Raw genomic sequence first — 27,689 nt, 5'->3', positions numbered from 1 at the left:
ATGGATGTTCTGCTTCTGATATTCAGCCTTATTCACTGACAGCCGTGTTACACTGTTTCAACATAATTTACAAGTGATCATATAATCAAGACACTATCCACTTTCACAGCCTTCCTTTATTGTTTCAAAACTACTTAGCTCTCCTGACAACTAATTATCTTTTATGGAATATACTGCATACATTTCCCAAAATTCAGACAAACTGCCAAAGTATATTCCATGCTAATATTAGCCTGCTTACACTACGCTAGATGGCACTGTCTCTCTCTCAGTATATATGTACACAATAGTTATTGGAAAGATTAATGAGAAGGTCAGGGTAGACCTGTATGTGTTTCGTGTGAAATCCTGCTTTTTTACCCAACTCCACTGCTTAACGTGTTCAGTCAGCAGGTCACGTGTCCTGCCAAGTTCCTATGACAGGTAAGCACAGAAATATAACCCACTTCTGACAGCTCTTTTTTCCTCTCATAGCTCAACCACACTGCTTCCTAGGGTTTTTTTGCTAGGTATAGTTCCTTAATTTTATCAAATCACTGTGCTGGTCTGTTTTTAAACAGAACTATTACACAACTACACTGATGATCACATATTTTTTGATCACATGTCCACTAGCAAACAAACACTTGCATTTGGCAAGGCATTACTTACAGGTACTCCTGGAAGGCCATCCAGTCCAGGTAAGCCTCTATCACCCTTGAAACCTGATTGCCCTGGAAAACCTTATCAGAGAGACAAAAATAAAATTCTATTAGATGCTTTTACAAATAGCTCATTGTATGTTAATTCTTCGTGATACTTCTCAAAGTTATACCCCCAGTTACATCAGCATAATGCTGCTAAAGTCAGTGAAGTTGTCGATACTGTCGTCAATGCACCGTGGCAGTAGCAATTGGCAGCTGCTCTCAAGTGCCAGTCCCACCTCAGCAGTCCCACAACAGAAGGGTCATCTGAAAGACCGGGTAAGGTAGACACCTGTGTAATGTCCTCAGTCTCTACAGATGCTATACCAAAAGCCCTTTTGATATCCTTTTGGGTCTTTAAAATACCCTCTCTTGAGGAAGTCTATGCCAAGGATACATGGAGCATCCGGGCCAGTCACAATGGGGTGCTTCTCCCATATATTCCCAGTTGGGCTTGCTTTGGCCTCCAATACAGACAGTTTGTGAGACCCCCCCGTCACTCCAGTAATAGTGACAGGTTCTGCCCTTTTAGGATTCAATGGCAATAGGGTGCACTGTGCATCAGTGTTCACCAGGGCTTTATACTTTTATGGCTCTAACGTGCCAGGCCATCGCATCCACACAGTCCAATAAACTCAGTCCATGTGCTCATGTCTTCCACGTGTCTGCATTCACAAGTTGATAATACATTTGACTTAGGAATGAATTCACTTTACTATTTAGACCTATCATGTAACCACCGCGGTCTTGAAACTACCTAAACCATTTTCATTTTTCGTAACAGTCACTAGAACAAACCTTAGGTATAATATCACTGTTCGCATGTGGCACTTCTCTCATATGGTAGCAGACAAATAACTATCTTTTTTTGGCCACAGAATTTAATGCTAGGATTGGGAATGTATGTATGGGCCACTGCAAAGCCTGGGCACATACGGCAAATGTTTACCACATTATTTTTCACTTTCACAACCTTCTGTGAAAATGTCTGGGCCACAGTTTGCAAAGACCCTCCACTGTGGCCAATTTCTATTTCCTAGGTAATTCTTGTTGATTACATCGGAAATTTGGAATCAGACCAAAAGCAGGAATATTCCATCCTCCTTTCATTAGTTCACAAACAATATTATTAGTGGGACAAAAAGTAATTAATTTTATCATATATGCTGCACTTTTAGATTTTAGCCTACGAAGTCAATTCTCAGGTAGTTAATGAGTTTTTACCTGCTGGACCTGGTGGCCCTTGTGGCCCTGGAAGTCCAGGAGGTCCTACTTTATCACATAAGTCACAGGATTCACCTTTGTCACCTGAAAAAAAAAAAAAACCAACAAAACTAATGAATAACAATGAAAAGATTTAAGACAACTGCAAGCAGGTAGATTCAGGGGCAAATGTCAATTTAACACACTTCAAGTTGAAATAATAAGCCTGGAGAAGAGAAGGCTCCGGGGAGATCTTATAGCAGCTTTCTAGTAATTAAAGGGGGCCTACAGGAAAGAGGGGGAGGGACTCTTCATCAGGGAGTGCAGTGACAGAATGAGGGGTAACAGTTTTAAACTGGAAGAGGGGAGATTTAGATTAGATGTTGGGAAGAAATTCTTCACTCTGAGGGTGGTGAGACACTGGAACAGGTTGCCCAGGGAAGTGGTGGATGCTCCATCCCTGGAGGTGTTCAAGGCCAGGCTGGATGGGGCTTTGAGCAACTGGGTTTAGTGGAAGGTGTCCATGCCCACAGCAGGGGGGTTGGAACTAGATGACCTTTAAGTCCCTTCCAACCCAAACCATTCTATGATTCTATGATTCTATTAATAAAAATAAATGTACTACTTCTAATTACATGCTTCAAAGAGAATTTATCAGCAAACTGATACTCAAAATTCTTTAAAATTTTTAAGTTGATTTTCATACCATTCCTTTAAGTCTTATCCTAGCAATAATATTTAACAGAACAGTTAAAAGGGACCAGGCTAAAGAGGATCAAAAAGAAGAAAAGAAATATACATTGGGTATAGAAGAAATAAAAAGATTGAAGCAGAAAAAGTAGAATCTCTATACTCACTGCAATTTTGCAGTTTTACAAAAGCAGTGAGCAGAACAAGATTAGAAAGGATCAACCATCGTGTAGATGAGTGCAGCTCATTTTTTTTATATGTCCATTAGTCAATGCTGCTAAAACACATGGTTGACAGTCCTATTTATAGGTGCTACAATTTTAGCTTCAATTATAATCATGGCAATGATTCATAAACCATTTCCATTCCCAACTCATCTGCCCCTCTCTAATTCTTCATCTCAGAATTCACATCTTAAATTGCCATGAACAGTTCAATTTACACTTAATGGGGTTATACTCCACCCTTTTTTTCTTCCCACTTTCTCTTTCAGCCCTGCATCATCCTTATCACTTTCCAGCAATGAGTAGTCTAAGTAAAATGTAAGTGAAGTTTGTGTCACACAATTCAATAAACAATATCCTTCTTTTACTCACCAGAGACTCAAGAAACATGTTCCATGTCTATGAATTATTTGTTTTACTAACTTTAAGTACGCTTTCTCTGATGCAGCCTAACTTGCTCAGCCTCTTTACATACCCAAGCTCCAGGGTACAGAGCATTAGAAAGCAATCACTTTAAAATAATATTACCTTTTTCTCCCATCTCTCCTGGAAATCCATCTCTTCCTGGAGGTCCAGGACTACCTGGTGCACCAGGTTCTCCCTGCTGGCATTGATCAATTCCATCTGCAATGGAAATGCAACAAAGAATATTGTGTGACAAGTGCAAGTTTCCATTATAGGGCTGCATTTATGAACGTCTCAGCTGAATGAATCTATGAAGAGTGGTAAGTCAGGATAGCATTTTACTTTTCTATTTGATTTACTTTGAAAAACTTAACTGGGATTCTGTATTCTGAATCTATATATGCTGCTTAAGAAGACCTGAGAATTACAGAGAAAAGACAGGCTCTGCCATAATAAGGTTACAAACAACTTTCACATAAAATCTATTTTTATAATAAGTTTTGGCTAAGAAAAGTGCTGTGGGTGAAAAATTGATGGTTGGAGCCTGAAGAGAATGGAGAATATTGAAATTCTGAAGAAATTCATTAAGTACAGTTTTTTGTACCCTGACTTTTGTTTTCAAAGTTTTAGGAAACTTTCTAGGTCAAGAGCAGCTTGTTAACATCTATTTAACTTCTTCTCACTCATAAAGCTTCCTGCAAACAAGAAACTTCATATGGTAGGATCTGAAAGAGGTAATAAATGAGAATATTTAGCAGGCTCGATATGAGCATACAAATTGTGCTTGTTCTGTTTGATGATACAATAGATACAGATCCTGACCCAATACAATATGACATCACTTTTGCCCATGTCAGTAGTCAAAATGTTAACACGAAGTTTGGCAAACAGCAGTTAAATGAAAATAAATTGTTTCCCGTTATGCACTTGAAGAAAGCTAAAGAAATGTTTGGGGAAGGAGCAGAAGTAAGCAGTGACAGAAACATGTTGTATGAAAAACAGGAATTGCTCTTATTTTTAGGGCAAGGTCAGATTTAGCTATTTAATTCCATATTCTAGGTGCTGAATTTTTTACTGCTTCATTGGCAAACACAGCAACAACTAGGCGTCTTCAACTGGTTTTGAACAAAGTATTTTTGGTTTAGGAATTCCATAGAGAATAACGTTCCTTTCAATAGTTATAGCCATCCCTACTACAGTAGTTTAGGTAATCATTTTTTTATGTTGAAATGACAGTTTAACTCATAATGCCAGTATCACCAAAAAATATCAGTATCAGCAAAAGTTGTCCTTCAATGAAAGAGTTAAAACATCAGTTGTAAGGAGCTATTAAGCATGGACCACTTTCATATGTACTTTTTTCATTGCTTCATTGCTGAGAAAAACCAAAACATTTTTCTCTTTAAAAATGTTTTATCAGAATCTAATTATACATAGCTGTATAATGTTACCATTTCTACTAATATTAATATGTAATTATTACATTATTACTAGCTTTACATTTACCTCTATAAAGCATGTGTTGACCCCATTCTCCTGAAAGATGTAATTCCATTTTACAATAAAAACTTTGGCTAGAGTAGCATCTCAGTCTGCAGTTTTTACACCCGTTCAATCTGTTACATAGATTGGTAATGCGGACTTGTAAATTGTAATATTGAACAGCTATCTTTTATACTAAGAACAGTATTAATATCTGGTTTTTTTTTAATTGAAAATCTACAAATATCTTTAGGTTGGCACATTAGGACACAGAGGAAACTAATATATGTATGTATAAGGTCAATTACTTGGTTATATTGTAACAGTCTACAATTAACTTTTGAAGACATTTTAAAAACATTGATTTAGCAAAGAATCCTTGTTCCAATAAGGAAATGAGTGGCTTGCTACTGCGTGGAACAGTTTTTTATTTGGTCCATTAACAACTCATAAATGTTTCTTCCATCATGTAGATGCATTCTGATTACAGCTTGTATAATATTGTCTCTTTTTTTGTTTGTTTTTTACGTGCATTATTGAGTCTTCCTTGTGAAAAGCAACCGAGCGCTTTACCTACCTGTTTTGCCTGGAGGACCTGGTGGGCCAGGCAACCCCGGGGGACCTGGGAAACCATCTCTTCCTGGGGGTCCAGGTAAAGGGAATCCTGGAGAACCCTTTTCACCTTTTTCACCCCTCTCTCCAGGGACACCAGGTGATCCTACCCTGTCTGGAAGTGGCCGACCTTTGGGCAGAGTAAAATAGACATGAAAAAAGTGACAAAGTGAAAAGACAGTATCGTTATCAACACACTCGCTTCTGCTAGGTTTCAGAAAGAAATGGAGAAGCGTTAGTATAAAACAAATAAGGGACTGTATTTTTACTATTGGTGATCTATACAAAATTGAGATTATACACTCATTACAGCTCAGAGTAAGTCACTTCGGTTAGGTCCCTAGACAAACACACTTATTCTGTACTAAGTGCCTTTCTGAGATTTAGTTGAATCAACTTTTGCAGTGTAGTAAATAGTGGCGACATAGAAGTTAAGTTAGCTATTACACTTAGAAACTATTACACACTTCCTTATCTCATAATAAATTACATCTTAAACACACCTAGAAAGGGACACCATGTCTAAGAACTTGAGTAAATAAGTATTTGACAACGCTAGATTTCAGGAATGCTAAAACCAAAGCTGTTTGTAGGAATAATAAGCAAACAACAGCCAATAAAGAGAAGTAGTTAAACAGCTAGGAAAGAAACACAAATACTTAAGATCTCCTTTTTGCTATTTGTACAGTCACACAGGTCTTCATACTTTAATGAGTTATTTCAGTTCACAACTCATCACTAGACTTGATCACTAAACCATTTTGAGCCTTCTGCAACATTGCAGGAAGATACGAAAGTCACACAAATCTCAGTTTCTATAGGATAATGACAGACTTAGAGCTACCATTCTTCTTGTCTTGTCACACAGGATTCTTTAGGAACTATTACAGCCTGCGGTATATACTATCTCCTCCCTAAACTGTGAAAAATTTCCTGGAAACTATCTGACCCTGGCTCACATTAATATCATATTTAGCTCACTGTCAAGATAGAAAATGCGCGCAAAAGAGGGAACAGTAGTATCACTGCAGGATGTGCTAGAGTCTGATTTCCACAGATTATTTGCTTAATTTTTAAAAAGCAAATATTGTGGCTCAGTTCAAACACATTTACATGCACATATATACATAACAGCAGTGTTGTCATGGATGTAAAGAAGTTAAGACTATAAAAAAGGCAACACTTGCAGGCAAAAGAAATAACTTTTATTAGGTCAAGTGACAGTGAAAAAAAGCAGGAAGCCTTCAGGAATGACTTTGATTGAATAAATGCTATTATTTCTCCCTGCAAACCTTGGTTTATTATATTTATGTGAACACATATAGAGCTGAAGTGAGAGCAAAACAAAGTATCTACATGTAACTCATACTCTACATATGATACTCATACTACATATGAGTATATATGCATAAGTACACATGCACATACCCATGCACATAGTCACATTTTACAACTCTTCTTGCCCAATAAAGCCATGATTAGACCCCAGAGAGGCCACTGCCTGGGTGTTCTGTAAGTCAGGCAGTAACTGGCAGCAGCTAAGGAGAACATCTCTCAGGACTCTTCACCCAAAAAGAACACAGGAAAAATGTGAACAAAACAGTGGCCATAAATTCATACCTGGAGGTCCTGGGATTCCTTGTATACCAGGGAAACCTTTAGAAAAAGAGGTTTTCAATTAGTCAATGAAGTCAGCGATGCCAACATCAGTGAACTTTTAGCACATATTATTTAAGTACATGTTACAAGCTAGTATGCCCTGAATCAAAGGTTAAGTTAAACAATCTACAGATATCTGCATTTAGGGAAAAGGCCCTGCTGTGCGCCATCTTCTCCACTGATCTTTCTTCAAAAGGGTAAGGTCTGTAATGGGGGAATGGGAAAGGGAATGCTTGTTTTTTCCCTGTTTACTGAAGAATTTTGTAAATTATGCAAGCCAATTTTAAGACTAAAACTTAGCTACTGACTTTTTAAAAGGAGTGTCAAGATTCTCTGCATTATTATCCTCTTCATGCTCGTGCTGATTTCCATCTTTCTTAAATAATATCACTGGATTACTCAGCTGCCATAAAAACAGATCCCAGTTTATCCTTTGCCAATCTATAACTGAAAGGCAGTTTTATTTATGATGAGAAGTGTCCTACAAACTACAACAAAATGTAATAACCTGAAAGCAATTAAATAAATAACTGGAACATTTCACTGTCATACAGAGCTCCTGAGCTCACAGACAGTGCAATTTTAATTTCCTTTAATAAGAAAACTAAAAGCATAGCTCAATCAAAAAGACAAGACAAAATACACACCTTTTTCACCTTTTTGACCTTTCAGTCCAGGCAAACCTGAAACTCCAGGCTCTCCTTTTTCACCAAAGGTATCTACTGGTCCAGGATCTATTACCTGAATCACAGGACAAAGACTAAGACACTAGAAATATACAACTGTGCCCTCGTTTGTATCTCTCCCATCTTGACCTGATGGCACAGAGGTCATTTTGTTTCACAATAACAATTTTGAGCAGTTTTGGTTATGCTTGCAATTTCAGCAATACATAACAACTAGTGTTAGAGGGTTGTAGCTGCTGAGGAATTACCAGAGAAAAAGTACTGTTCTATCAAAATTCCTTCATATCAGTAGTAAGATTAAGGGGAGAGCTGCATAGCACCTTTCTGAATAAGAATGATGCCAAGAAACCTCAGCATGGTCTAAGCACTGACCCATTAGGTTTGCATTACCTTTAATTTTAAAATGTTCAGTTCTGGCAATTTCTGCTAACATTGATCTGAGCTTGACGTATAGGATGCTAACTTTTACAATAAAATATTCAGGAAGTAAGCACAATTTTCCAAATCAAACTAGCAGATGCTGGGATTTTTCCCCCATGTTGGGGAAGCAGCACCATCAATGATCTATTTGTTGCTGACTAATCCCATTTTTTATTTGAAGTGTTAAAATTATAGACTGCAAAGCTGACAGGCTTACACTTTTGAGCCTCTCTTGTGGATACTTTGTATTGATTAACAATGCCTATCATTTTTATAGTCCAAAACATTTGAAATTCCTATCTTTGAGAGCTCCTTTTCCAAATTTCAAACATACTCAAAAGGACTGTATCCAACTTCTGTTTCCATTAAGAAAAAATGAGGATGTGACTGACTAGAATGAGATCAGAACATGCATAGTCTTTCTTTTTTCCCCCTCATTGTTTGAGCACTTCAACTTTCACAAAATGTATATTTTCATTAAAGTTTAAAATAAAACGAGAATTTATTTTACTTACTCTTCCTGGAGGTCCTGGGAAACCTCGTTCACCTTTGTCACCCTAAATCAAAACACAATTTACATTTTAAATCCAGATCACATTTTTTTGCCCCGCAAAATAGGATTTCCTTAGCAAATGAACACTTTGATACAGATTCATACAATGTCCAAATGATAAGTACCTGGACCATAACAATAAGCAGCAAGTAGTTAGTTTGCAGGCCTGTACTGCTTTACACTATGTAAAGAGAAACTGGAATTTTTAGGAAAGTACATTTGTACGTACGCTGGCTGGGCAAAGAGCTTGTGAAAATAAAGCCTGCATTAATCAATTCACACGAGAGATCTAAACCAGGGATACCTACATTACCTAAATTTTGACTTTTTCTAGTCTCTGAGTGAGGACTTCAGAACTTTGTAAGATTCATTTAACGTTGTTTTATGTGCATTCACTGCTTTAATGCACATCTACGAACACGTCCTACAAGCTCTTAACTCCTCATTCTGTGCGATGAGAAGCAAAGGCCGCTACTACGCACCTTTGTACCAGGCTCCCCGGGTCGTCCTGGAATCCCAAACCCACCAGGCAAACCCTGTGTGTAGAAGACAGCAAGACCAGAAAAGACAAATATAGTTGCATCTTAGCCCTGGCAGCATCAAAGTTTTAAGTTTTCAAACCAGTCACTAATTCACCGAAAGCAACAACTTCAAGTAAATAATTGAGAAGGCTAGAAAATTTCTACCATTTATAATACACAGACAGTTCTTTGTTCTGAATGTAAGAAATGCTACTGGAAATCCAGTAAAATACGTACGGGGTCTCCTTTTGGTCCTGGTTCACCATCTTTTCCAGGCTTTCCCTGTAAAACACCAAGTTGCGCTCTGCTTAAACAGATGGCCGCATACATGCAGTTTCTAAATATGGTGGGTGAAAGACTAGAACAAAACAGTCACGATTGTAGCGCATTAATCCGAACGTGCTGCCACAGCTAACAGCGCAGAGGGTACAAAGCAGGCAAATTGTGACTGCCTAGTGCTTATGTTACTCAACATCCTACAAACTGCAGAATTAAACAAAATCCTGCAAATCTGTTCCCAGATCCAGGAATAACATACGGATTTCCCAGTCGAGGAGACTTCAAGACAAAATACCTCAACAGCACAGGAAACTGGAACCAGACCCAGAAACTTCTCCCTTCATAGCAATCCCTTTCTATATATATACTCTCCAGCCCCACAAAACCTTTATTCATAGACATTCAGTGGCTCAGTTTCAGCAGAAGGCTTGGAGAGTGGCCCCGTATCAGATCACCTGGTAATCTAGTGGTAAAAACCACTTCCCTAAGTTGAAAGCTGTAATTTCAAATCACAAGGTGGATGATAACCTAGAATTCAAGACTCTCCCATCCAGAGCAAAATGATTCCCTATTAGACCACTGTGTTTGCCTACAGAAGGGATTAGATTCCTTTGAGGAAATCATCAGGTACATGATAAATGACCGAGTTGGACTACCCTACTTTTCAGCATTCCCTTCCTCTTCCTATGGACTATGAAGGGACTGGCACCTAGGCTTCTAGCCTCTAGTCCACTGGAGGCTGGCTTTCACTTGGTGTCACAGTGCTTATTGTATGCCTTATCATAAGTAACATGAGTACGTCCCATAAAACCAAGAAAACGTCTATACTTAATACACAAAGTAACAGTGCATGCAATTCAGTCTAAAAAATAATCCCATCAGTTTAGGTCAAAAATTCCATCTCAAACAATGCAACTGAAGGATAAAAATGATACGACAAATGTGAACAGGCCATCACCACCAAAGCATGCAGCTATGGTATCTCATAAAGAAGGGCTACAAGTAATTTTTAATGATTAATTAAAAATATGATCTGTAAAGTCAGGAGAGTCTTCAAATGTACACTGTGAGTGGAATTAATCATACGATTTCATTCCATGAAACTAGAATATCAGATCTTAAAATCTGTTCATGTTTCACGCCTTATCTTAATTTCAGAAGTAGCTATGATTTCCTTGGACAGCAAAAACTATACATAAAATATCTCAGAAACTTTGTTCAGGGCACGCTGCAGAAACTGAAGCTATATTTTTGAACAGTTCAAAGATGCTCTGGTTTCCTCAACAAGTTCTAGGCCAACATTTCTCCATTCTTCCAGCTTTCAAGCCCTCATTTACTGTAAGAATAAACATACATACATGATAGCAAAGATAATCCCATCACATATCTTTACTGAAAGGATGACAGAACACTTGACCTTGAAATATAACATAGAGGGAGATTTTCTCTTTTTCAGACTGAAGTACAATTCAATGCCTATGGACGTGCTGGCTCTTTTTCTAACAGTTTATGAAGACCCACAATTTGAGAAACAATACTTTAGATATGTTTGCATGTAGCAGATGTATGTTTTTGCTACCAGCTCAGCTACGAAAGATACAGCATGACTCATGCTGAATTTGTGTGCATGAGACTATGATATAGGTCAGACTAGGCAAATGTAACAGATCGTATGGCCTCAATCACCTACAGTCAGGCTAGAAACCAGCAGGAGAACTCATCTCAGTCATCTATGTTTTGCTCCATTCGTCTTCTTTGTAAGAAATGGTAACTTTAGGCTAAGCAGGCTTATTTTGTAGATTGCATGTAAGAGTATTTGAACTAAATTCAACGCGTTCAACACGTTAGCTAAAGTCATTCCTACAGAGTGATTCGCTTTGCTTTGCTTTTCCTTCTGTTCTGGAATGACTTAATCTTGCATCAGTTGGGATCAATGGAAGTCTGCCTTTGCCTTCAGCACTGCAAGCTACTGTTAGGTGTCTTTAATTATCTGAAAACATGGAACATACTAATATTACTGTATGTTATTACTACCTTAACTTGTACATCTGTCCTACAGCAAAACTTGTTTGTTTGAAATATACAAAATTTGCTGTTCCGCTAATGGTTAAAAAGTTTAAATAGCTAATAGAAACAATACAACTGTAATTATGGTATTGACAAACTTAAGCTTACTTACACGTGGACCAGGCTTCCCAGGTTCACCCTTTTCTCCTTTGAAACCTGAACCTGGGAATCCCTGGAAAATAAATACACAACAGATTAAAAATACTACCAAATTCTAAAGTAAATTTCTTTTATCAAATAGCGATAAAGATATTCAGGGCCATTATCAGATTCTTCATAATTTCTATAGCAACAAAAAAAAACCCCTACACAATACTTACTGGGGCTCCCGGTTCACCCTTTTCACCTGGATCACCCTAATGAAATTATAAAAAAAAAAAAAAGTACATTAGGAAGCATAATCTTAACCATTATTCATTTAGGCTGTAAATCATTTCTTCTTCATGTCAGCAAAAGCACATTTAACCCTGTTCTCTACTTCAAGAACTATGCCTAATAGTATGATGTGCAAAAAGAAGTTAGACAAACACAAACTGTGAATCCATTAAGGTAGCTGATGATCCTAGTATATATTGCTTAGACGGTCTAATTCAATAATTGAAAAAAAATCAGTAGCACTCAGACTCCATTAATGTGGTTCTGTATATGAAAAGTCCAGTATAAACTATTTAATTCAAATTTTCAGAATATTTGGTGTTTACAAGACTATGCTTACCAATCCTCATTCCTCAGAAAGTCCTCTGCTGTATGCATTACCTATTTATGCAATTATTTCTGCATTTATCATCTATCATATCTTCAAAATTCATTCATGAAGTAAAACATGGAGAATTTTTTTTAAAATTGGCTGTAGGTGACAATATTTTCTTTTTCCTGTTTTACTTTTGTTTGCTAATTCCTATTGATCATATTTTAATGAAGAGTACAAGATTAGTCATTTAAGGTCTCACCTTTTCTCCCCTTATGATTTCACTCCCTTTTTCCTTCATGTGCGGTGACGGTCCTGGGGGGCCTGGGGGACCCCTTACCCCTTGTTCTCCCTGTCAACACCAAATCCAGGATAGTCCATTGAAAACAGTACTGACAGAACAAACATTACTAAGGCAAATAACGTTAAAGAGAACTACCACTCGCTTTTAAAAATATAGCTAATTTTTTTTAATTTTTACATTTATTTTGGCAGAATCAGTCAGAGAAAGGATTACATACACAGTTATAGGAGACACAACTGTATAATGGGTGACAGACAGAGACTGCCCTGAAGAAAAATCTCTGAATCTCTTGTTAGGGTAAAGATTGACTAATACCAAATATAAGGAACATGTCCAATTCATTATTGTAATAGTACAACAGTTTTTTAATGCCTCCCTTAGGAGGAAGGAGATTAGGAGGAAAGAGGTCAGATGTTTGAAGGAAAATGTTAGTCAAAGCTTATAGTGTTCTACCAGCTTTACAACTGTCCATAAAGGCCAACTTCAAGATAATAACTATGGATTATGCTTTTTTAGCAAGTATGTGTCCATAGCAGGGTCAGAACCTCATCTCCTTATACAATGCAAAAGCACTATCTTTTACAGTAGAAGACCTCCAAAAAGACTTGATATGTTTCTGCCAAGTAGTAATGCATAGCCTGAGGAGTCCAGGAAATCTCCACATACTTGCATGGCCAACATCTGTCAAGAAATTTGTGACATGTAGCAAAAAAAACCCAGCCATCCATTAGGAAGAGTGTGGCCCAAAATACGTAAATAAGGCGATGGGTAAAAAAACACCACTTAAGTAACACAATTTACTTATACTCCAAAGGGCCTCTGTCAATGACAGAGAGTAAATGGGATCCTGGAGGACATCTTTTGCCTTAGTTTCATTCAAAAGTAAACCAACCTGTGTGCTCTGAAAACTGCTCCTGGTTGAGCCAAAACACAGAAAAAGGGGACAACTCAAAGATGTCGTTCAAAAGTATATACTAGCAGTCCAGACTAATGCAGACAGGCCCTCAAGAGTCCTACTACAGCACATTAAATCTCATCCCTCAGAACTAAACCTATTTCCAATAAATCTTATGATGAGTCCGAATATACAGAGTAAAGGTTTCCAGATCTGCCTACTGCATGCTAAAGTAGTTGGTACTAGTCAGAGCTGGAAAACAGGATAATGACATAAATTAATGTCAGGTATAACATCATCACGAACAAAGCATGTACCCATTCATGACTTTTGTTCATTTAGGTGTAAGTTACAGATTTACTCAAGTCTTCCAAAAATTACACTGCTGATTTTCTCCATTGATAGGTTCCAACAGTTTATTTATCTAAAACAAAGTATCAAGAATATTTCTGACAGTTGTTCTCTAGATGTTTTCAAGAGTCTTACCTTTTCACCTTTGGGACCCTGAAAGCCCAAGCCCATGTAGCCCTGAAAATATAAATTACACGTACTTAGTCAATTTTTATCAGAAGTGCATACATGCATGCCTTCATACATATAAAGATATTTCGTACATGGCAAAAGTTAGGAGAGGATAGAAAAGACAGAATGTGTCTTTTAAATGCACGTGTGAAACAAACAAATAAATAATTATGTCCTAACTCCCCTGCTGTTTTTAAGTCCTGTGTCACAGCAATTTGTGAAAAAAATAGATAGAATCTATTTTATCTAATGTAATTTTATTGTCAGTATGCTCTCTTTTTCAACATTTTACTGAAAATTTTGACACTTTTAGATGAGTTCAAAGAATCACAGAATGTTGTAATTACTACTGATGCAAAAAGTGAGAAAAAAAAAAACTAAAAAATGTGTTCAAAATCTCACTTTATGATGCCCATTAAGACATAATAGAGTAAAAAGTGTAATAGAGTGTAAAACCCCCACTCCTTTAGGGCCATTAGTTGCCAGATTTTGGGGGATCTGGTGTGCCAAGTAAATAAACAAAGAGATTTAATCATTATAATAAAAAGAGTCTTACCTTCTCGCCTGGGAGTCCTGGTGGCCCTGGGGGACCCTATAAGACAGTAGATTTTAGCACATATATGTATACAGTACACTAGATGGAATAATGCCTTATTCTATAAAGATAGCAAAACTGTAAATCTTTCCATTAAACCGAGATGTAAAGTCTTTTTCTGCTACTGTGTGTAACTCGCAACTGAGAATAAATAATAAGACCAAAGAGAATCTGTCTGAGATATCTTATCAGACCTTGTTTTGCAGTTAAGAGCATTGGACCTAATCAGCGTCTAGACAAGAGACAATCAGAAAAAAGGTCTATGGTACTGCACTGTAAAATAACTTTATTGCTGACTTTTTTTTTTCAGTTTTGCATGCTAAATATTAGTCCTCCCTTTTCTTTCATTAAAATTGTTTTTCACATCAGCGAGTGCAAATGCTGACTAAACTGTACCACCATTTTGCTTTACATAACTTTCAGTTTTCTTCAGAAAGGTAAGAAGTCTCACATGGCTCACTTCAGTAGCCAGAAACACTGGGTGGACTTTTACCATCAGTTTAATAACTGATCCCTGCTAGTGTTACCTGCATCCTGTACAGGAAGAGAAGATATTAGGTACCTGTTAGACCTGTCAAAATGTCAAATAGCTGAAATGCCTTCAGCATTTGGCAATTACCATAATAACAGACAGTTGATATCCTGCTTTCCACAGTGCTACTTACTGTGGCTGCCCATAAGACAAACTTCAGCAAACATTTTGATTTACATCTGGCTGCTAGGGTTGTGGTTTATTTTCTATAAATTAAGTGGGGGAAGAGGAGAAAGGAGGAATAACTATTATAACCCCTCCCCCACAAAAATACCCTCCAAGCCTGCAAGATGATTGTAGGAACAGCTGCTACTGAAAACCTACGTCACCTAGTCATTCCAGTAGAGTTCAGGAGGCAAAACTTGAAGCTTGGAACCACAGGTTATTTTTCTCAAAACCCAACAAACACCTTGTAAAACTTTCCTAAAAAAAAGCTCTATAAGTAAAGTGCAAATCACCACGAGAGGAAACTTACTGGTTCTCCTGGAGGCCCTTGTGGCCCCATTGGTCCCTGAAACCCCGGAGTTCCAGGTGGACCCTATGAAAAATTAAAATGGCATAATTAAAAAGTGATATTCGTGTGGTAATTTCATGATACTGATATAATTTTAATTGAAGCTCACTGCTATTCAAACATCATTTAGACTTACAGGTAGTCCAGGTTGGCCAGGAAAGCCTTTATCACCTTTTAGCAAACTAGGAGGTAAAAGACCAATCACTTCACCTGGATCTCCCTATAATAAGAAAAGAAAAAGAATAATACTTGAACATCCATCCAAATAAATTGAAAAACACTAACATTGAGATGAGAGGGAAGTTGGAGCTGTGAAAATTTGGAATCATTTGGAAAGCTGACTTAAAAAAAGTCACCTTACTTCTTTTAATTCAGCGGAAACACAGCAAGAGATATTAAAAGTTAAGACCTTAATTGCCCACTGTCCTATAAGCCACCTGAAGAGATCCCAGTACTAAATTTTCCTTCATACCCCAATTTCCTATACTGTAATGAGGAATCAGAAAGATTTTTGCCCCAAATTTGTCACTAGTGTCACCACACAATTTGAGCATCTGACCTGGCTGTTGAGGGAAGCGGTAATCTCACAATCTCTTTTCCTGGCTGAGATCTTCAGTCTTATACCTAATTTTGACATTAAAGCCATTTATGGCATCCTTTTTCTTCAAATAAAGAATCCACTTTGTCTCACTTTAGAAAACTATTCTGATCATTATCCACTTGTTTACGTCTCTTATTTTTGATAGCAGAAGACCCAATTTTTTCTGTGTTTTTGTACAAAGTTGCAATATTGTAATTTTTTTTTTTTTTATTTCAGGCGTTGTGTACCTATGCATACATGCCTAGGGAAGAAACATTTGAGTACTTCAGTTTTTGCAGACTGAGTCAGTTCTTCCCACGTGAGAGAAAGAGAAAAGGGCATTTTACAACTTCAGGTAGTCATGTCATTACAAACCTGAGATTACATTTAGACTTTTTATCCGTTCATTTTAAAGAGCAAAAGATCTCTGTTGACATTCGGTATTTCATTCTCCAGCTTACAAAACGCACTCAGATCTACAATATCAAAACTGTTTGGTGTGTGTTGGATGCTTCTCATATTGTGGGCTATATGACCTTCTTCCACAAACATTATCTAATTTGAAACTATTTAGATAAATGAAATGTCAATACCGAACCAAATGTTTGAACCATAACATCTGTCTAAATCTTCAGGCACAATTGGGTACCCACCATACTACTTATACATAATTAACCATATGTACTTTTGTTTTTTCCTGTTGTAATCTCTGCAATACTTACACTTTTAAGACCGGCATGGAATACCACATGTGTTCAATTGTTACTAACTGGAAGTTGCCCCACTGTCTTTAGTGGGACTACAGAACACAGTACAAAGTGAAACATGCAAGTACATTTTTTCGGCCTTTAAGTAAGGACTGCTAGTCTTAGAGGGTGTAGAGTTCACCCCAATTCTTACTGTTAGAAGCAGGATAAGAACACACTTAGAGTGAAATGTACCTTCATTCCAGGAGGTCCTGGGGGTCCCTGTGGAAAAAGACATATTTGATGTTATTTTTCCTCAGTATTGTATATTTTACATCTTATATTCTATATAATTTCATATAGTTATATTTGCGTTTCAAGAATCAGGGTTGAAACAAGTGAATCAAGCATGAAAGAATCTACTTACTATGCTCCCAGTCAGTCCTGGTAAACCTGGGGGACCTACTGGACCTCTTTCACCCTGAGGGGAACAGAGAAATTGGTTTTGTTTAGGGAATATATGCTTGAGGGGTGTTTTTATTTCAACACAGAGATGCTGTTATAAACGTATGTAAATGTCACCTTTGTGCCATTACATCCTGGAATGCCAGGTGGACCAGGAGGGCCATCTTGTCCAGGAATGCCCTACATGAAAAGAAAGTAAAGAAATTAGCAATATTAGCAGTAACGCTGGTCAGATGTCACGATTAAAACCTTGATGTTCTTTGTACCAATATATGTACTTCATACGTACAGGAAGGCCTGGGTTTCCCGGAAAGCCTGACACTCCTGGGGGGCCCTGCAATTGACAAAAACATAAAGTGAAATGACAGACCCACAAAACAGCAACGACAAGCTGCAGCCCGAGTCTCATCTCCAGTGGTGACAGTCAAGAAACAAGTAGCAGTTTCTTTTAAACTTCCTTGACAAAATAGCTCTAATCTTCAAAACTGCTCAAACATGGCACCTGAGTAATCCATAACTGAAAGCAACTTTTAATATTTAACTTTTCAAGCAGCAATATGACTTTCCTTCATCAGGAACTGGACCAGAGCCTTATGTACAGGTAAAAAGGAATGCAGAGGTGCTGTCTTCTCGCTACCATCATTCCCACAATGAAATTTACTGTAGGCACCTCTTTATAACAGAAGATGATGTTAATGCACTGCAAAGATGCTTCTCTATCTTTCATGCTCCACATCACTGTATCAATTCATCCTTATTATTAAAAAACCTACCAGGTTGAGATAACTCTTTCTCCTTGAACAGCTTTTCAGTGTAATGAATCAGGAATTTAACTTGGCACATCATTTTCATCCTCCCAGCTTATTTATTCATGCAGTATTTCCTAACACATGTACTATGAAGCAGAAAAGATGTACGGGAATCCTGTGCTCAGATAATGTATTTGCATGTTCCAAAATTTGTAATTGCTAAAATACAGTCTACTTGCACTGTAGCACACAAACACATTTGCCAGGAGATGCCAATTTACATTACAAGTTAGATGGCAAACATAAAGGAGAATTTTGCAGGAGGTCATGAGGTTGGTTCATATTTAAACTGGAAAAAAGCTTCTTGGTATGTCAGAAAGATACCAACCTGTGCTGCCGATGCAGTGGTAAGTACTAAGTGAAAATGCAAAGGTACAAAGGCACTGACTGCCCAATACAGAAAGAACTTCAAAGGCAAAAGCAAGAATTTTGAAATTATTGTGCAGCACAAGGGGATGCCATTGATTAACTCAAAGAAAAGACTAACCCCAGCTTGAACTTGAAGGCAGCCATGGAAAATTAAAGACATATAGACCCATAGACATCCGAATTGCAAAAAAGTTAGAACTCACTCTTGTTCCCTTTGTTCCTGGCAGTCCTGGTTCTCCAGTATCACCCTGCAAAGGAAAAGAGATAATTTTGTCTTTCCTAGGGACAAGAATCTAGGGAGATCTGAGCGTTTTAAATATTAAAGCTTAAGTTCTTACCTTAAGCCCTGGTGGTCCAGGGGGACCTTCAGGTCCTTGCATTCCAGGAAACCCAATCACACCCTGTAGTCCCGGCAAACCTCTTTCTCCCTGTGGAAGAAGAAAACTCGTTAACAACTAAACAACTGAAGCTACTTCTTCAAGCAACCCACATATTCCCTGTTTCTGTGCTCAAGAAACCTGTCAGGTGGTAAGAAGCTACAGGTGACAGCAAACATTTCATGTTGGTATTTGAAAGAAGGATTACTATAAACAAAGAAATATTTCTGGTCAATAATAGGTTGGCAGAGGCTAATAAAAAAGCACTCTTTGAATGTCAATGGAACTTGTTTTCTGTCTCTCTGAATAGCTCTGTTCATAGCATGTTTATACCCAGGGATCAGGAAGGCCACTTTCCCTCTAATAAGGCCACTCTTTATTCCTATAGAGATACTGCTAAATCCTGATTGAAAATGTAACACCCCAAATCAGCAATTAAATTCCTGAAAACTGGAAATATCATTGTTCAGTCACTGCTGTATGAATGGCCAATGCCACTCGTCTTCTTATATATCATTCACAACAGCAGATTTTGGAGACCAGGCTCGTCACTTAGTCTTGAGTTTCAGGATGGTTCAGAGACAGAGTGCTTCGAGATACAGGATCTTCCCAAGAAGCTGAACACACAGATTGTATGTGTCGTCCTTTAGGTTCTTCTTCAACACTGTGTGGGACATCTGTGTTTTCTGAGCTGTCCCTCTCCCTGAGACCCCAAATGTATTTAAATCAGATAAATATAGAGGCAGAAAATCCATCCACGCTCTACTTGGACTCCCAGTGAAGCCAAGAGGAACACTGTCTGAATAAAGGCTGCAAAATATATACAGAGGGGAGAGGGGAAAAAAATATGTATGTCAAAGTCTGAAAACAGCAAATCAAGCAAATCAAAAGTCAAACATTCCAAGTAGGAAGTAACCAGAGTTGTCCTTTCAAGGGGCGGTGTGAAACAGGGAGAAACACTTCATATTGTCCAAAAAATGTGGGAATATTGGATGAATAAAACGTTAATGAGCAACTGCAAAAAGGAAAAGGTATACAAGTCAGGACAACAGCTAAAAAACATGGCATCTGTTTTAGAAACTCAAACCACAGACCAATTTTCAAAGGATACCAACAAGAAAATAAAATCAACAAGGTTCAAAACACACAAAAGGATGCTATGCAAAGATGTAAGTATTTTCAGCAGAACAGTGAGAGATGAGACTGATATTTTTAATTAACAAACAATTTAAGATAGTGTATAGCAAGAAACTTATCTCCTGTTTGCTCAGGACAAAGATTCCCAGCAATATGCTGGTAACTTGCAGGGGTCAGCTGAGGACTGAGCACACAAGAGAAGAAGAACATCCAACTCTTGGAGAGCTTGCTCTTCAAGTAGGTATAATGGGCATCTTGCAAAGAAAAGGTTATGATTTGCAGGCAGAGGATACTGAGTGATGACCCACAGACATGGTGCTAGATATTTTTGAAAGATGAGAGGAATTGGAAGATTTGTGGAGTTACTGGGTTGATGTCAGTTTTTAGCTCCTTGGCCGGGATTTTGTTAAGAAGATGAAGAAACAAGGTAGAAGAGAGGTGATTGACAGGTAAGAAGACCAGGGCCAAGGAGGAAGGAGAGGAGAAAACTGTAACTTAAATGGTAAGAGCATGAGAAAATGAAATCAAAATAACACTCATTTATTAAAATTTCCTGCCAGGAAAAATCCCCCTGCTGCCTTTCCTCTCCTTCCTCCCACAAAAATAAATTTTTCAATAAAAAGGTACTTACTGAGGCAAACAATCAGTTTTTCCTTGAACTGCTGAGATAGCATGATCTCCTCTATTTACTCCCCAGTATCCTTTGTCATGGTTTGAGAATAAAGTTTGCTAGCAACCCAAATCTGAGGCAGTGTGTTAGACCACAAAACACAGCAAAACAAAGCAAACAGCAGAACAGCTGAAGACATGTATTTCTAGGTTAGCTGTAAGAGGTAAAAAGTCCAAGTTCTAAAGTAACTAATATGGTTTTGAAAAATATTTTAAGGAAGAATGTATCAGGGTCCAGGCCTCTGAATAAATGTTGAAGTAATTAAAAATATGAAGGCTATCTGAAATGTTAAACTGAAGTTTTGAAACCCATCCTTTGGCTGTCTAATTGGCACTGCAGGAACCAATATATTTCTACAAAATCAGATGTTGTGTCACTTCAGACCAGGATTTCACATTGAATCCTGGGCACCTGCTCTCATGACCTGCTGAGGGATGGACTAAGGAGGGAGAAGACACTCAAGTACATAGAAGGGGTTTCCATTGCTGAAGGAAAGCACAACAAGATTATTTTGACACCCACGGAGAAACAGGAGTCGTGTAACACGACTAATACTTTCTGCACTCAGGAGTTCTGTCCATCTGAGGATTTCAACACACTTTGAACCACTGCACCCTGAAACACAGTGAAATAGTCTTTCCTCCATTCTTAAGGGAAGATAAAACTGAGGTTTACAGATCAGATTTTCACTTAGTCTAAGGCTCCCTTAAGACTGTTTTGGCACTGTAAAAGGGCCTTAACGTGCCTGTAAATCGCTCAGTAAGGTAATGACCACTTCAGCTTGCCAAGGAGGTTAACTCAAGGTTGAAATAAATACAAACTTGGGCTTCCAAGGCAACTACAGTCAATTCTCTCAAGGCCGTCTTCAACCTCCCAGGCTGCCCTGTCTGAGGGGTAAAACATAGCTGCAGGAGCAGAGCCGAGACCATACCGAGTCGCTTCGAGCTAAGATACATCCAGGTTTCCCTAGAAACATTTTATTTTACTGACTTGAACAGTTAGGCCAACAAGAAAAATAACTGGCTATTTGTCCAGAACTTCTGGACATCCAGTCAAGCTACTGGATGTCCCAAGGCCCGGAGAGCGTAACTCCCGAGCATGTGGAGGGCTGTACCGTCCCAAATACTGCACGCTCATGGTTTCTCATACTGGAATCGAGATCATCTTTTTGCCTGTGATTTGCCAGAGGGAAGTAAGGAAACATAAAGGGGACTGTGCGTGTGAGAACTACTGGATCCCTCTCTCTGCATGCAACCTGCCACCTTGGCCACTTATTCTAACAGGGCAGCATGGACATACACACTGCTTACACCTCTCCCTCTACTCTGCCTTCCCATTTGATTATACTGTAAAGTAAGTTTGGGGTAAATAGTCCAAAGTAAGTATTGGGCAAGTAGCCCAAACTTGTGTGGTGTCAGGCTACACAGTTAATGGGACCTTACTCCTCCATGCTACCCACGGAAACTCAGAGAATTTAGGACAACCTATTCCACCAAGACCCAGTAACAGACCTAGGGATGATTCCTGGGTTCCAGTGCCTTTCTTTAGTCCAGGTATCAGACTGCCTCTTTGTATAACAGCTTTATAAAACTAGTGTGCCAAAACCTGTAAGGAAAAAAACATAGAATAGTTTGGGTTGGAAGGGACTTTTAAAGGTCATCTAGTCCAACCTCCCCTGCAATGAGCATGGGCATCTTCAACTAGATCAGGTTGGTCAGAGCCCTCACTAATGAACAAAGGTCTTATTTCAATGCTCCTGCTCCAATTAGTACCAACTTCCACTATAAGATTTTTTTTTTGCATCAGTGAAACTACACTAAATTACAGTAAAATTCAATCAGTCTCAAAGTATCTACACTGAAAAAGAGAGTACGGAAACTCTACCATCTAGAAGCTGGAAAGTCATGTGAATGCAGAGCTCCAAGTGTCCTAATGTCACTGGGTAGATTAGTCCACAGAGATCACTGGGGCAGCAACATTTCTACTGTTGCTTTCCTACCCAAAGTGGCTTAATTGGAACTTCAAGTTCAGGTGAAGCTATCGCTTATTATGCTGTGCAGTACAGAGACAAGCATGACCTGAAGACGTATTGCATTGCAAGCAAATACTTGAGCAGCATCCTTTCCCTGCTTGCCTGCCCAGTGCCGTTCTTCACTCAATGTTCCAGCCAAACAGCCCAACAGCTAGTGTTTGCGCTACATTTATGCTGCAACCCATTAAGCATCCACACTACACAAACTGGCAAGCACCGATCACCGCTGCTACCCCACTTATTTTTCGCTCAGCACTGAGCTTTCTAGCTGCGATGCGTGAAGAGCATAAGACTCTGACTGCAAGGGCTATGTATTGTTCAAGTTCCAATATTCACAGCTGCAAAATGTTGGCAAGTAATACTGAAAGAGCTTCTGCTTCTTACAAATCAATTCATGAGACTCAAAAATTAAAACAGATGTAACCAAGTCATCTGTACCTCTGCTGATTCAATGCACTGTCAGAAAGCACAAAGGAGAATTCATTGCTCAGCTTACAAAAATGAATATTCTGCCACTCAGCTGCTGAAAACGTGGACGTGCTACATAAAAAGACAGCAAGTGCTCACTCACTGTTGCACTCATTTAACAAGCAAGATGGCTGTGTTAGCCCAGCTTTTGTGAAATGCATCCAAATGCCTTTGTATTAGATAGTTCAAATGAAAAGCTATTGAATGGACTTCTAAACAGAGGTGAACCTGTTAAGAGCATAACTACGTGGGCTGATGGTTTTGCTGGCACCTACCCTTCCAAATTAGCCATGAAATGCTGTTTGACATATGGAACAACTGCAGCTTGCTATGCAAGAGAGTCACATGAAGTAAGTAATTTTCAGCTGTAATAAATAAAGTACTGAGGAGGGGGGAAATAATCACCACCCCATTATAAATTATTTCCCCTATTATTTCGTCTAGGGACTGCTGGACTGGGAGATTGTAGACTTGAGAGACTGGTAACATGGATATAAATCAACTGTTTCCAGAAGCGCGGGCTCACAGGGTGTCTGGCCCGTACGAATACAATGTTCTCAGGCTCTCCAGAGACTCAGGCACGTGGTGAATAACAATGTGCAGATCTTCCCCAAGCCATTTGAAAGATGCTTCACTTGCTTCAGCCAGCGATCACCCTGCAGCTGAGGCGGCAGGACAGACACATGCCTGCCCTTCAGCTGAAAAGGCAGTCTTAGGGAGAGATGTCAAAAGGCAGCTGAGCTGATCTACCCAGCAAAGGTGGCTCTTCTCCTCCTCTTTTTAAAGGGATGGTGCCACCTCACCCTTCTTTACACCAACGGGTATGATTCCCTCAGCCTCTGCTGAACCAGTTCAGCTCACTAAATTTACTCACTTTTCTTTAGCGAGTGAGCTTGCCCTGGCCTCAGAAGGCTGAGGAGCTCATCAGGTGGCCAGGCAGCTGCCAAAACTGATGAGAGGAGGACACAGCAATGCAGGATGCAGGGCGGAAAGGCAGTGAGAGCAGCTTCTCACACCAGCACAGTGGGGTTTGCTGGAGTTCATCCACCAGATCTCCTCAGCTGTGCCTTCACTGCAAGAGGAACTGAGCTGGGAGTTAACAAACGCTTGACCTTGCCGGAGAAGCTGCCTTCAGACCAGCGTTGCTGCTGACTCCAGCATTGTTATAAGCTCAGACTTTCTCTCTCACAAACACACATGCTTCCCTCTTCCCAAAAGCTAATGTTCATTGAACGTAAATGCCACCAAGGGCATGTGTGGCAAAGAAAACCAGCTCCTTCAAGATGAAAAATGATGATGCAGTTTCCAAAAAGAGAGAAGTAGGGCCTGACAATTCAGCATTCTTTTCTATTTCTCTCTTATCCGAAGTCTGATTTTAGAAACAGTCTCAAACATTGCTTTTGAAAGAGATTAGAGGCCTAGGTGTAACTGTTAATAAGAAAACCCACCATCCAAACTATTCATCACTCCTTGATGATCCAGTGTGACCTTGTAAAATCTACAGTGATGCACAATGGCCTTGCAATGCCCTAGATGGTTTCTACCCAGACTACCCCAAGCCATGTGAGAGGAGAATGCAAGCTCTGTATTTGTTCCTTCAGCTGCTGTAACTGCGAGCACTCAAGTGAATTGGCTTCGAGGTGTTAGACCAGTAATTACGCCGCACAGTGGGAAACACTATTGTGCGACCAAAGTAGCACTCTCCAGTCACTGTGTTTCTCTACACGCTCTTTTAAACTTGTGTTACAGAATTGTCGTTGGCTCAGTGTTACATTAGTGAAGATGTAGAGATGGGGAATGTTCAATTCTTTAAGAATTGGATATTAATTAATTCTTTAAAAGAGTATTTTTAACCACCAGAGGGAGCACTGGCCCTGACTATCTTTCAGGATTAAAATAAACATGTACAATAAATATCATCTGTTTGTCCTCAGCTGCACTCACCATTTTCAGTATTTTATTGAAAGTGTGAAGTGGATATCAGTCAAATGGAATTACTGCTATATGCTCACAGGGCGAGAGTCCTCAAATGCACTGAGGATGCTTAACATAACAAAATTCCCACTGCACATCCTTCAGCACTAGACTCTATCTGTGCGATAGCTACACAATTCTGGAGCCACATGAGTAACGAGCAATTAATTACACAAACAACTGTGAAGACATGCAAAGAATCTGTGTAGGAGCTCTGTAAAGATCTCTGTAGGAGCTCTGTAAAGATCTTGGCTCACCCAGAAGTTTTGGGCCTGAGCCTCTGACAGTATGCAGAAGGGAAAAGGGGGGCCAGGAGGGGAGGGAGGGGGGAGACTCAGCAAAGTCTGGATTCTTGCACTGCCAGGAAGCATCTGAGAAAGCTCACTCATGTGGAAACACGAGTCCAGCATTTTTGGCATGACTAACAGAAGGAGCAGCCATGACAGTTTTACAGCACCTGCACAGCTCCACGGTCAGGCTGGCTGTGGGCTGGATGAGTCCCCTGCACAACTTCAAGAATTACCAGGGCCGCTCTACATAATACACAGACATGTATGTCAACAAAGAGCTACCCCAACAGCTGCTGGGGAACAGCACTCTCTAGTCATGGTGCTCGTTCTGCCACCTCCTTCTCCCTTTTTTCCCTCCCCGGTGATTCTCAGGTGTTGGGACTCCTTCAGTTCCACAGTTAAACCAGCTCTCAGGCTGCACTTCGAGGTGGGAACACTGAGAAGCGCCCACTTACGGTGCAAAAGGCAGTGCCGTACAGGTTCATATACACAGGGGCAGAGCCTGAACTCTCGTCACCAAATGATGGCATGTAGTGGTCGGACTAGGGGGAATGGCTTTAAACTGGAAGATGGCAGGTTTAGATTAAACATGAGGAAGAAATTTTTCACTTTGAGGGTGGTAAGGCACTGGAACAGGTTGCCCAGAGAAACTGTGGCTGCCCCATCCCTGGAGGTGTTCAAAGCCAGGCTGGATGGGGCCTTGAGAACTGGTCTAGTGTGAGGTGTCCCTGCCCATGGCAGGGGGGTTGGAACTCAATGATCTTCAAGGTCCCTTCCAACCTAAACCATTCTATGATTCTATGGCACCTCATTCAGCTCTGGTTTTTCACTTCCAGAAAGGATTACTCTTCCCTCTATGAAAGTATCCTTTCCCGAGCCTCGTGAATTTACAACACGGGGGAACCCATGCAGCTTGATACAAAATGAACCCAAAACTCCAATAGTGAATCTATCAGTATAAAGATTTAATTAGAGAGCTGTTCATGTTTATGGTCCAGGAACTGAGCCCGTGCCTCTGTCTCCTAAATAAGACAGAATGCTTAGACAGAAAGCATATTTCAGTGTTGCCTCATGGCTGCACAGAGCATTCCTCAGGAAGCTGCTAAGTGCTTCCCAGGAGTATAAAAATAGAAATAACTAGAAATAACGATCTTTGATTATCCTTTTCTCTACATATCAGTATGTATGTGCTTAGTTGGTATGCAAGTAAGCGAGTAGATGTACAGTGTGTCTGAATTTGATTTAGAAGCTGAATAAGAAGTAAAATAAGCTGAGTGAAGTAAAATTAATATTCAAAAGTCAGTCATGACTACAGACTCAGCCTCCATTTAATTAGAGTCAAGCAACTAGTTGCCTATCAGTATTGTACAATTTCAGTTAAACCAGCTAATTGACCAAGCTTTCTGCATGTCATTCCTCTTCGTGCTAACCCCATAGCTATTCCTCATTTTCCAACTGCGGTAGTCAGTTTTTTCAACAGAGGTGCCCAAATTTCACTTTTTACGACTTCTTGAGCCATGTACACTCTTAAGCTCTCCATGTTTCCTTATATTTGTATGTCTTTGGCTGATGTACTTTTTGTGTGATATTTGAGTCCAGTGTAGATAAATGTTACAGATACAGAAGTAGCTAGGATGCTGAGGAGGAACATATTCGTACTTACAGCAAAATACTATTTTGCTTGTCTTCCCTCCATTAAAAGAAAAAAGAAGAAAAAGTCACTGAAGTTTGGTGAGGTACATGCACCTTCCATTCATTCACAAAAGATAGCATGCATGACACCTAGTTTGAACATTTTATATGCCAGGAGTAGTCTACCTCAAAGTATGATTGAGGGCATGGTAAATAAAGGACGGGAATACAAAGACAAGACTAAAAGATAGCAGAAGTCAATAGACAGCAAGTGAACTTTCTTTTCCAACTGTGGAAGGCTGTCTGCATAAAGCTTGGCAGTTTAACACCAAGGAATGTGGTTCATTGTCTTTGTGTTTAAACTTTTCTTGATTTTTGAAAAAAAACCACCACCACAGAGGTCATGATGTTTCAGGAGGAAGTCACACAAACCTTTTACCAAAGGTACGCATGGGTTTTTCCAAACTTTTTTTTTTTTTTTGAATCAGAGATGGGTCAAGGACCCTCTTCCCATCAGTTAGAGCCACCCTGGGGAATAGAAGAACCTCAAAGAACCGCAAGGGAAGAGGACGTTTGAAGGACAAATGCGTTTGCAGTGTAAAAAGAAGGAAATTCTACCACCTGGAGACAGGTTGAATCAAAAGGGTACTATATTTCCCACCCCTT

General features: G+C 39.3%; 1 protein-coding gene across 1 annotated transcript in view; it reads right to left on the bottom strand.

The window, feature by feature from the left end:
- Positions 1–27,689, bottom strand: part of COL4A1 (collagen type IV alpha 1 chain) — a gene marked incomplete at its 5' end in the record, with an annotated part of 87,019 nt that overhangs the window by 36,782 nt on the left and 22,548 nt on the right. Inside the window, 22 exons of the mRNA XM_082494133.1 lie at positions 652–722; positions 1,908–1,991; positions 3,329–3,424; positions 5,265–5,429; positions 6,920–6,955; positions 7,606–7,699; positions 8,580–8,621; positions 9,100–9,153; positions 9,376–9,420; positions 11,597–11,656; positions 11,805–11,840; positions 12,435–12,524; positions 13,858–13,899; positions 14,450–14,485; positions 15,496–15,558; positions 15,671–15,754; positions 17,056–17,082; positions 17,228–17,281; positions 17,383–17,445; positions 17,555–17,599; positions 18,647–18,691; positions 18,782–18,871. Coding sequence (XP_082350259.1) covers positions 652–722; positions 1,908–1,991; positions 3,329–3,424; positions 5,265–5,429; positions 6,920–6,955; positions 7,606–7,699; positions 8,580–8,621; positions 9,100–9,153; positions 9,376–9,420; positions 11,597–11,656; positions 11,805–11,840; positions 12,435–12,524; positions 13,858–13,899; positions 14,450–14,485; positions 15,496–15,558; positions 15,671–15,754; positions 17,056–17,082; positions 17,228–17,281; positions 17,383–17,445; positions 17,555–17,599; positions 18,647–18,691; positions 18,782–18,871 — 1,422 coding nt within the window. The remainder of the gene's footprint in view (positions 1–651; positions 723–1,907; positions 1,992–3,328; positions 3,425–5,264; positions 5,430–6,919; positions 6,956–7,605; positions 7,700–8,579; positions 8,622–9,099; positions 9,154–9,375; positions 9,421–11,596; positions 11,657–11,804; positions 11,841–12,434; positions 12,525–13,857; positions 13,900–14,449; positions 14,486–15,495; positions 15,559–15,670; positions 15,755–17,055; positions 17,083–17,227; positions 17,282–17,382; positions 17,446–17,554; positions 17,600–18,646; positions 18,692–18,781; positions 18,872–27,689) is intronic.

Source organism: Vanellus vanellus, assembly GCF_965231255.1.
Source record: "Vanellus vanellus genome assembly, chromosome: 1".
Lineage (NCBI taxonomy): Eukaryota > Metazoa > Chordata > Aves > Charadriiformes > Charadriidae > Vanellus > Vanellus vanellus.
This window is presented reverse-complemented; position numbering and strand designations above follow the sequence as displayed.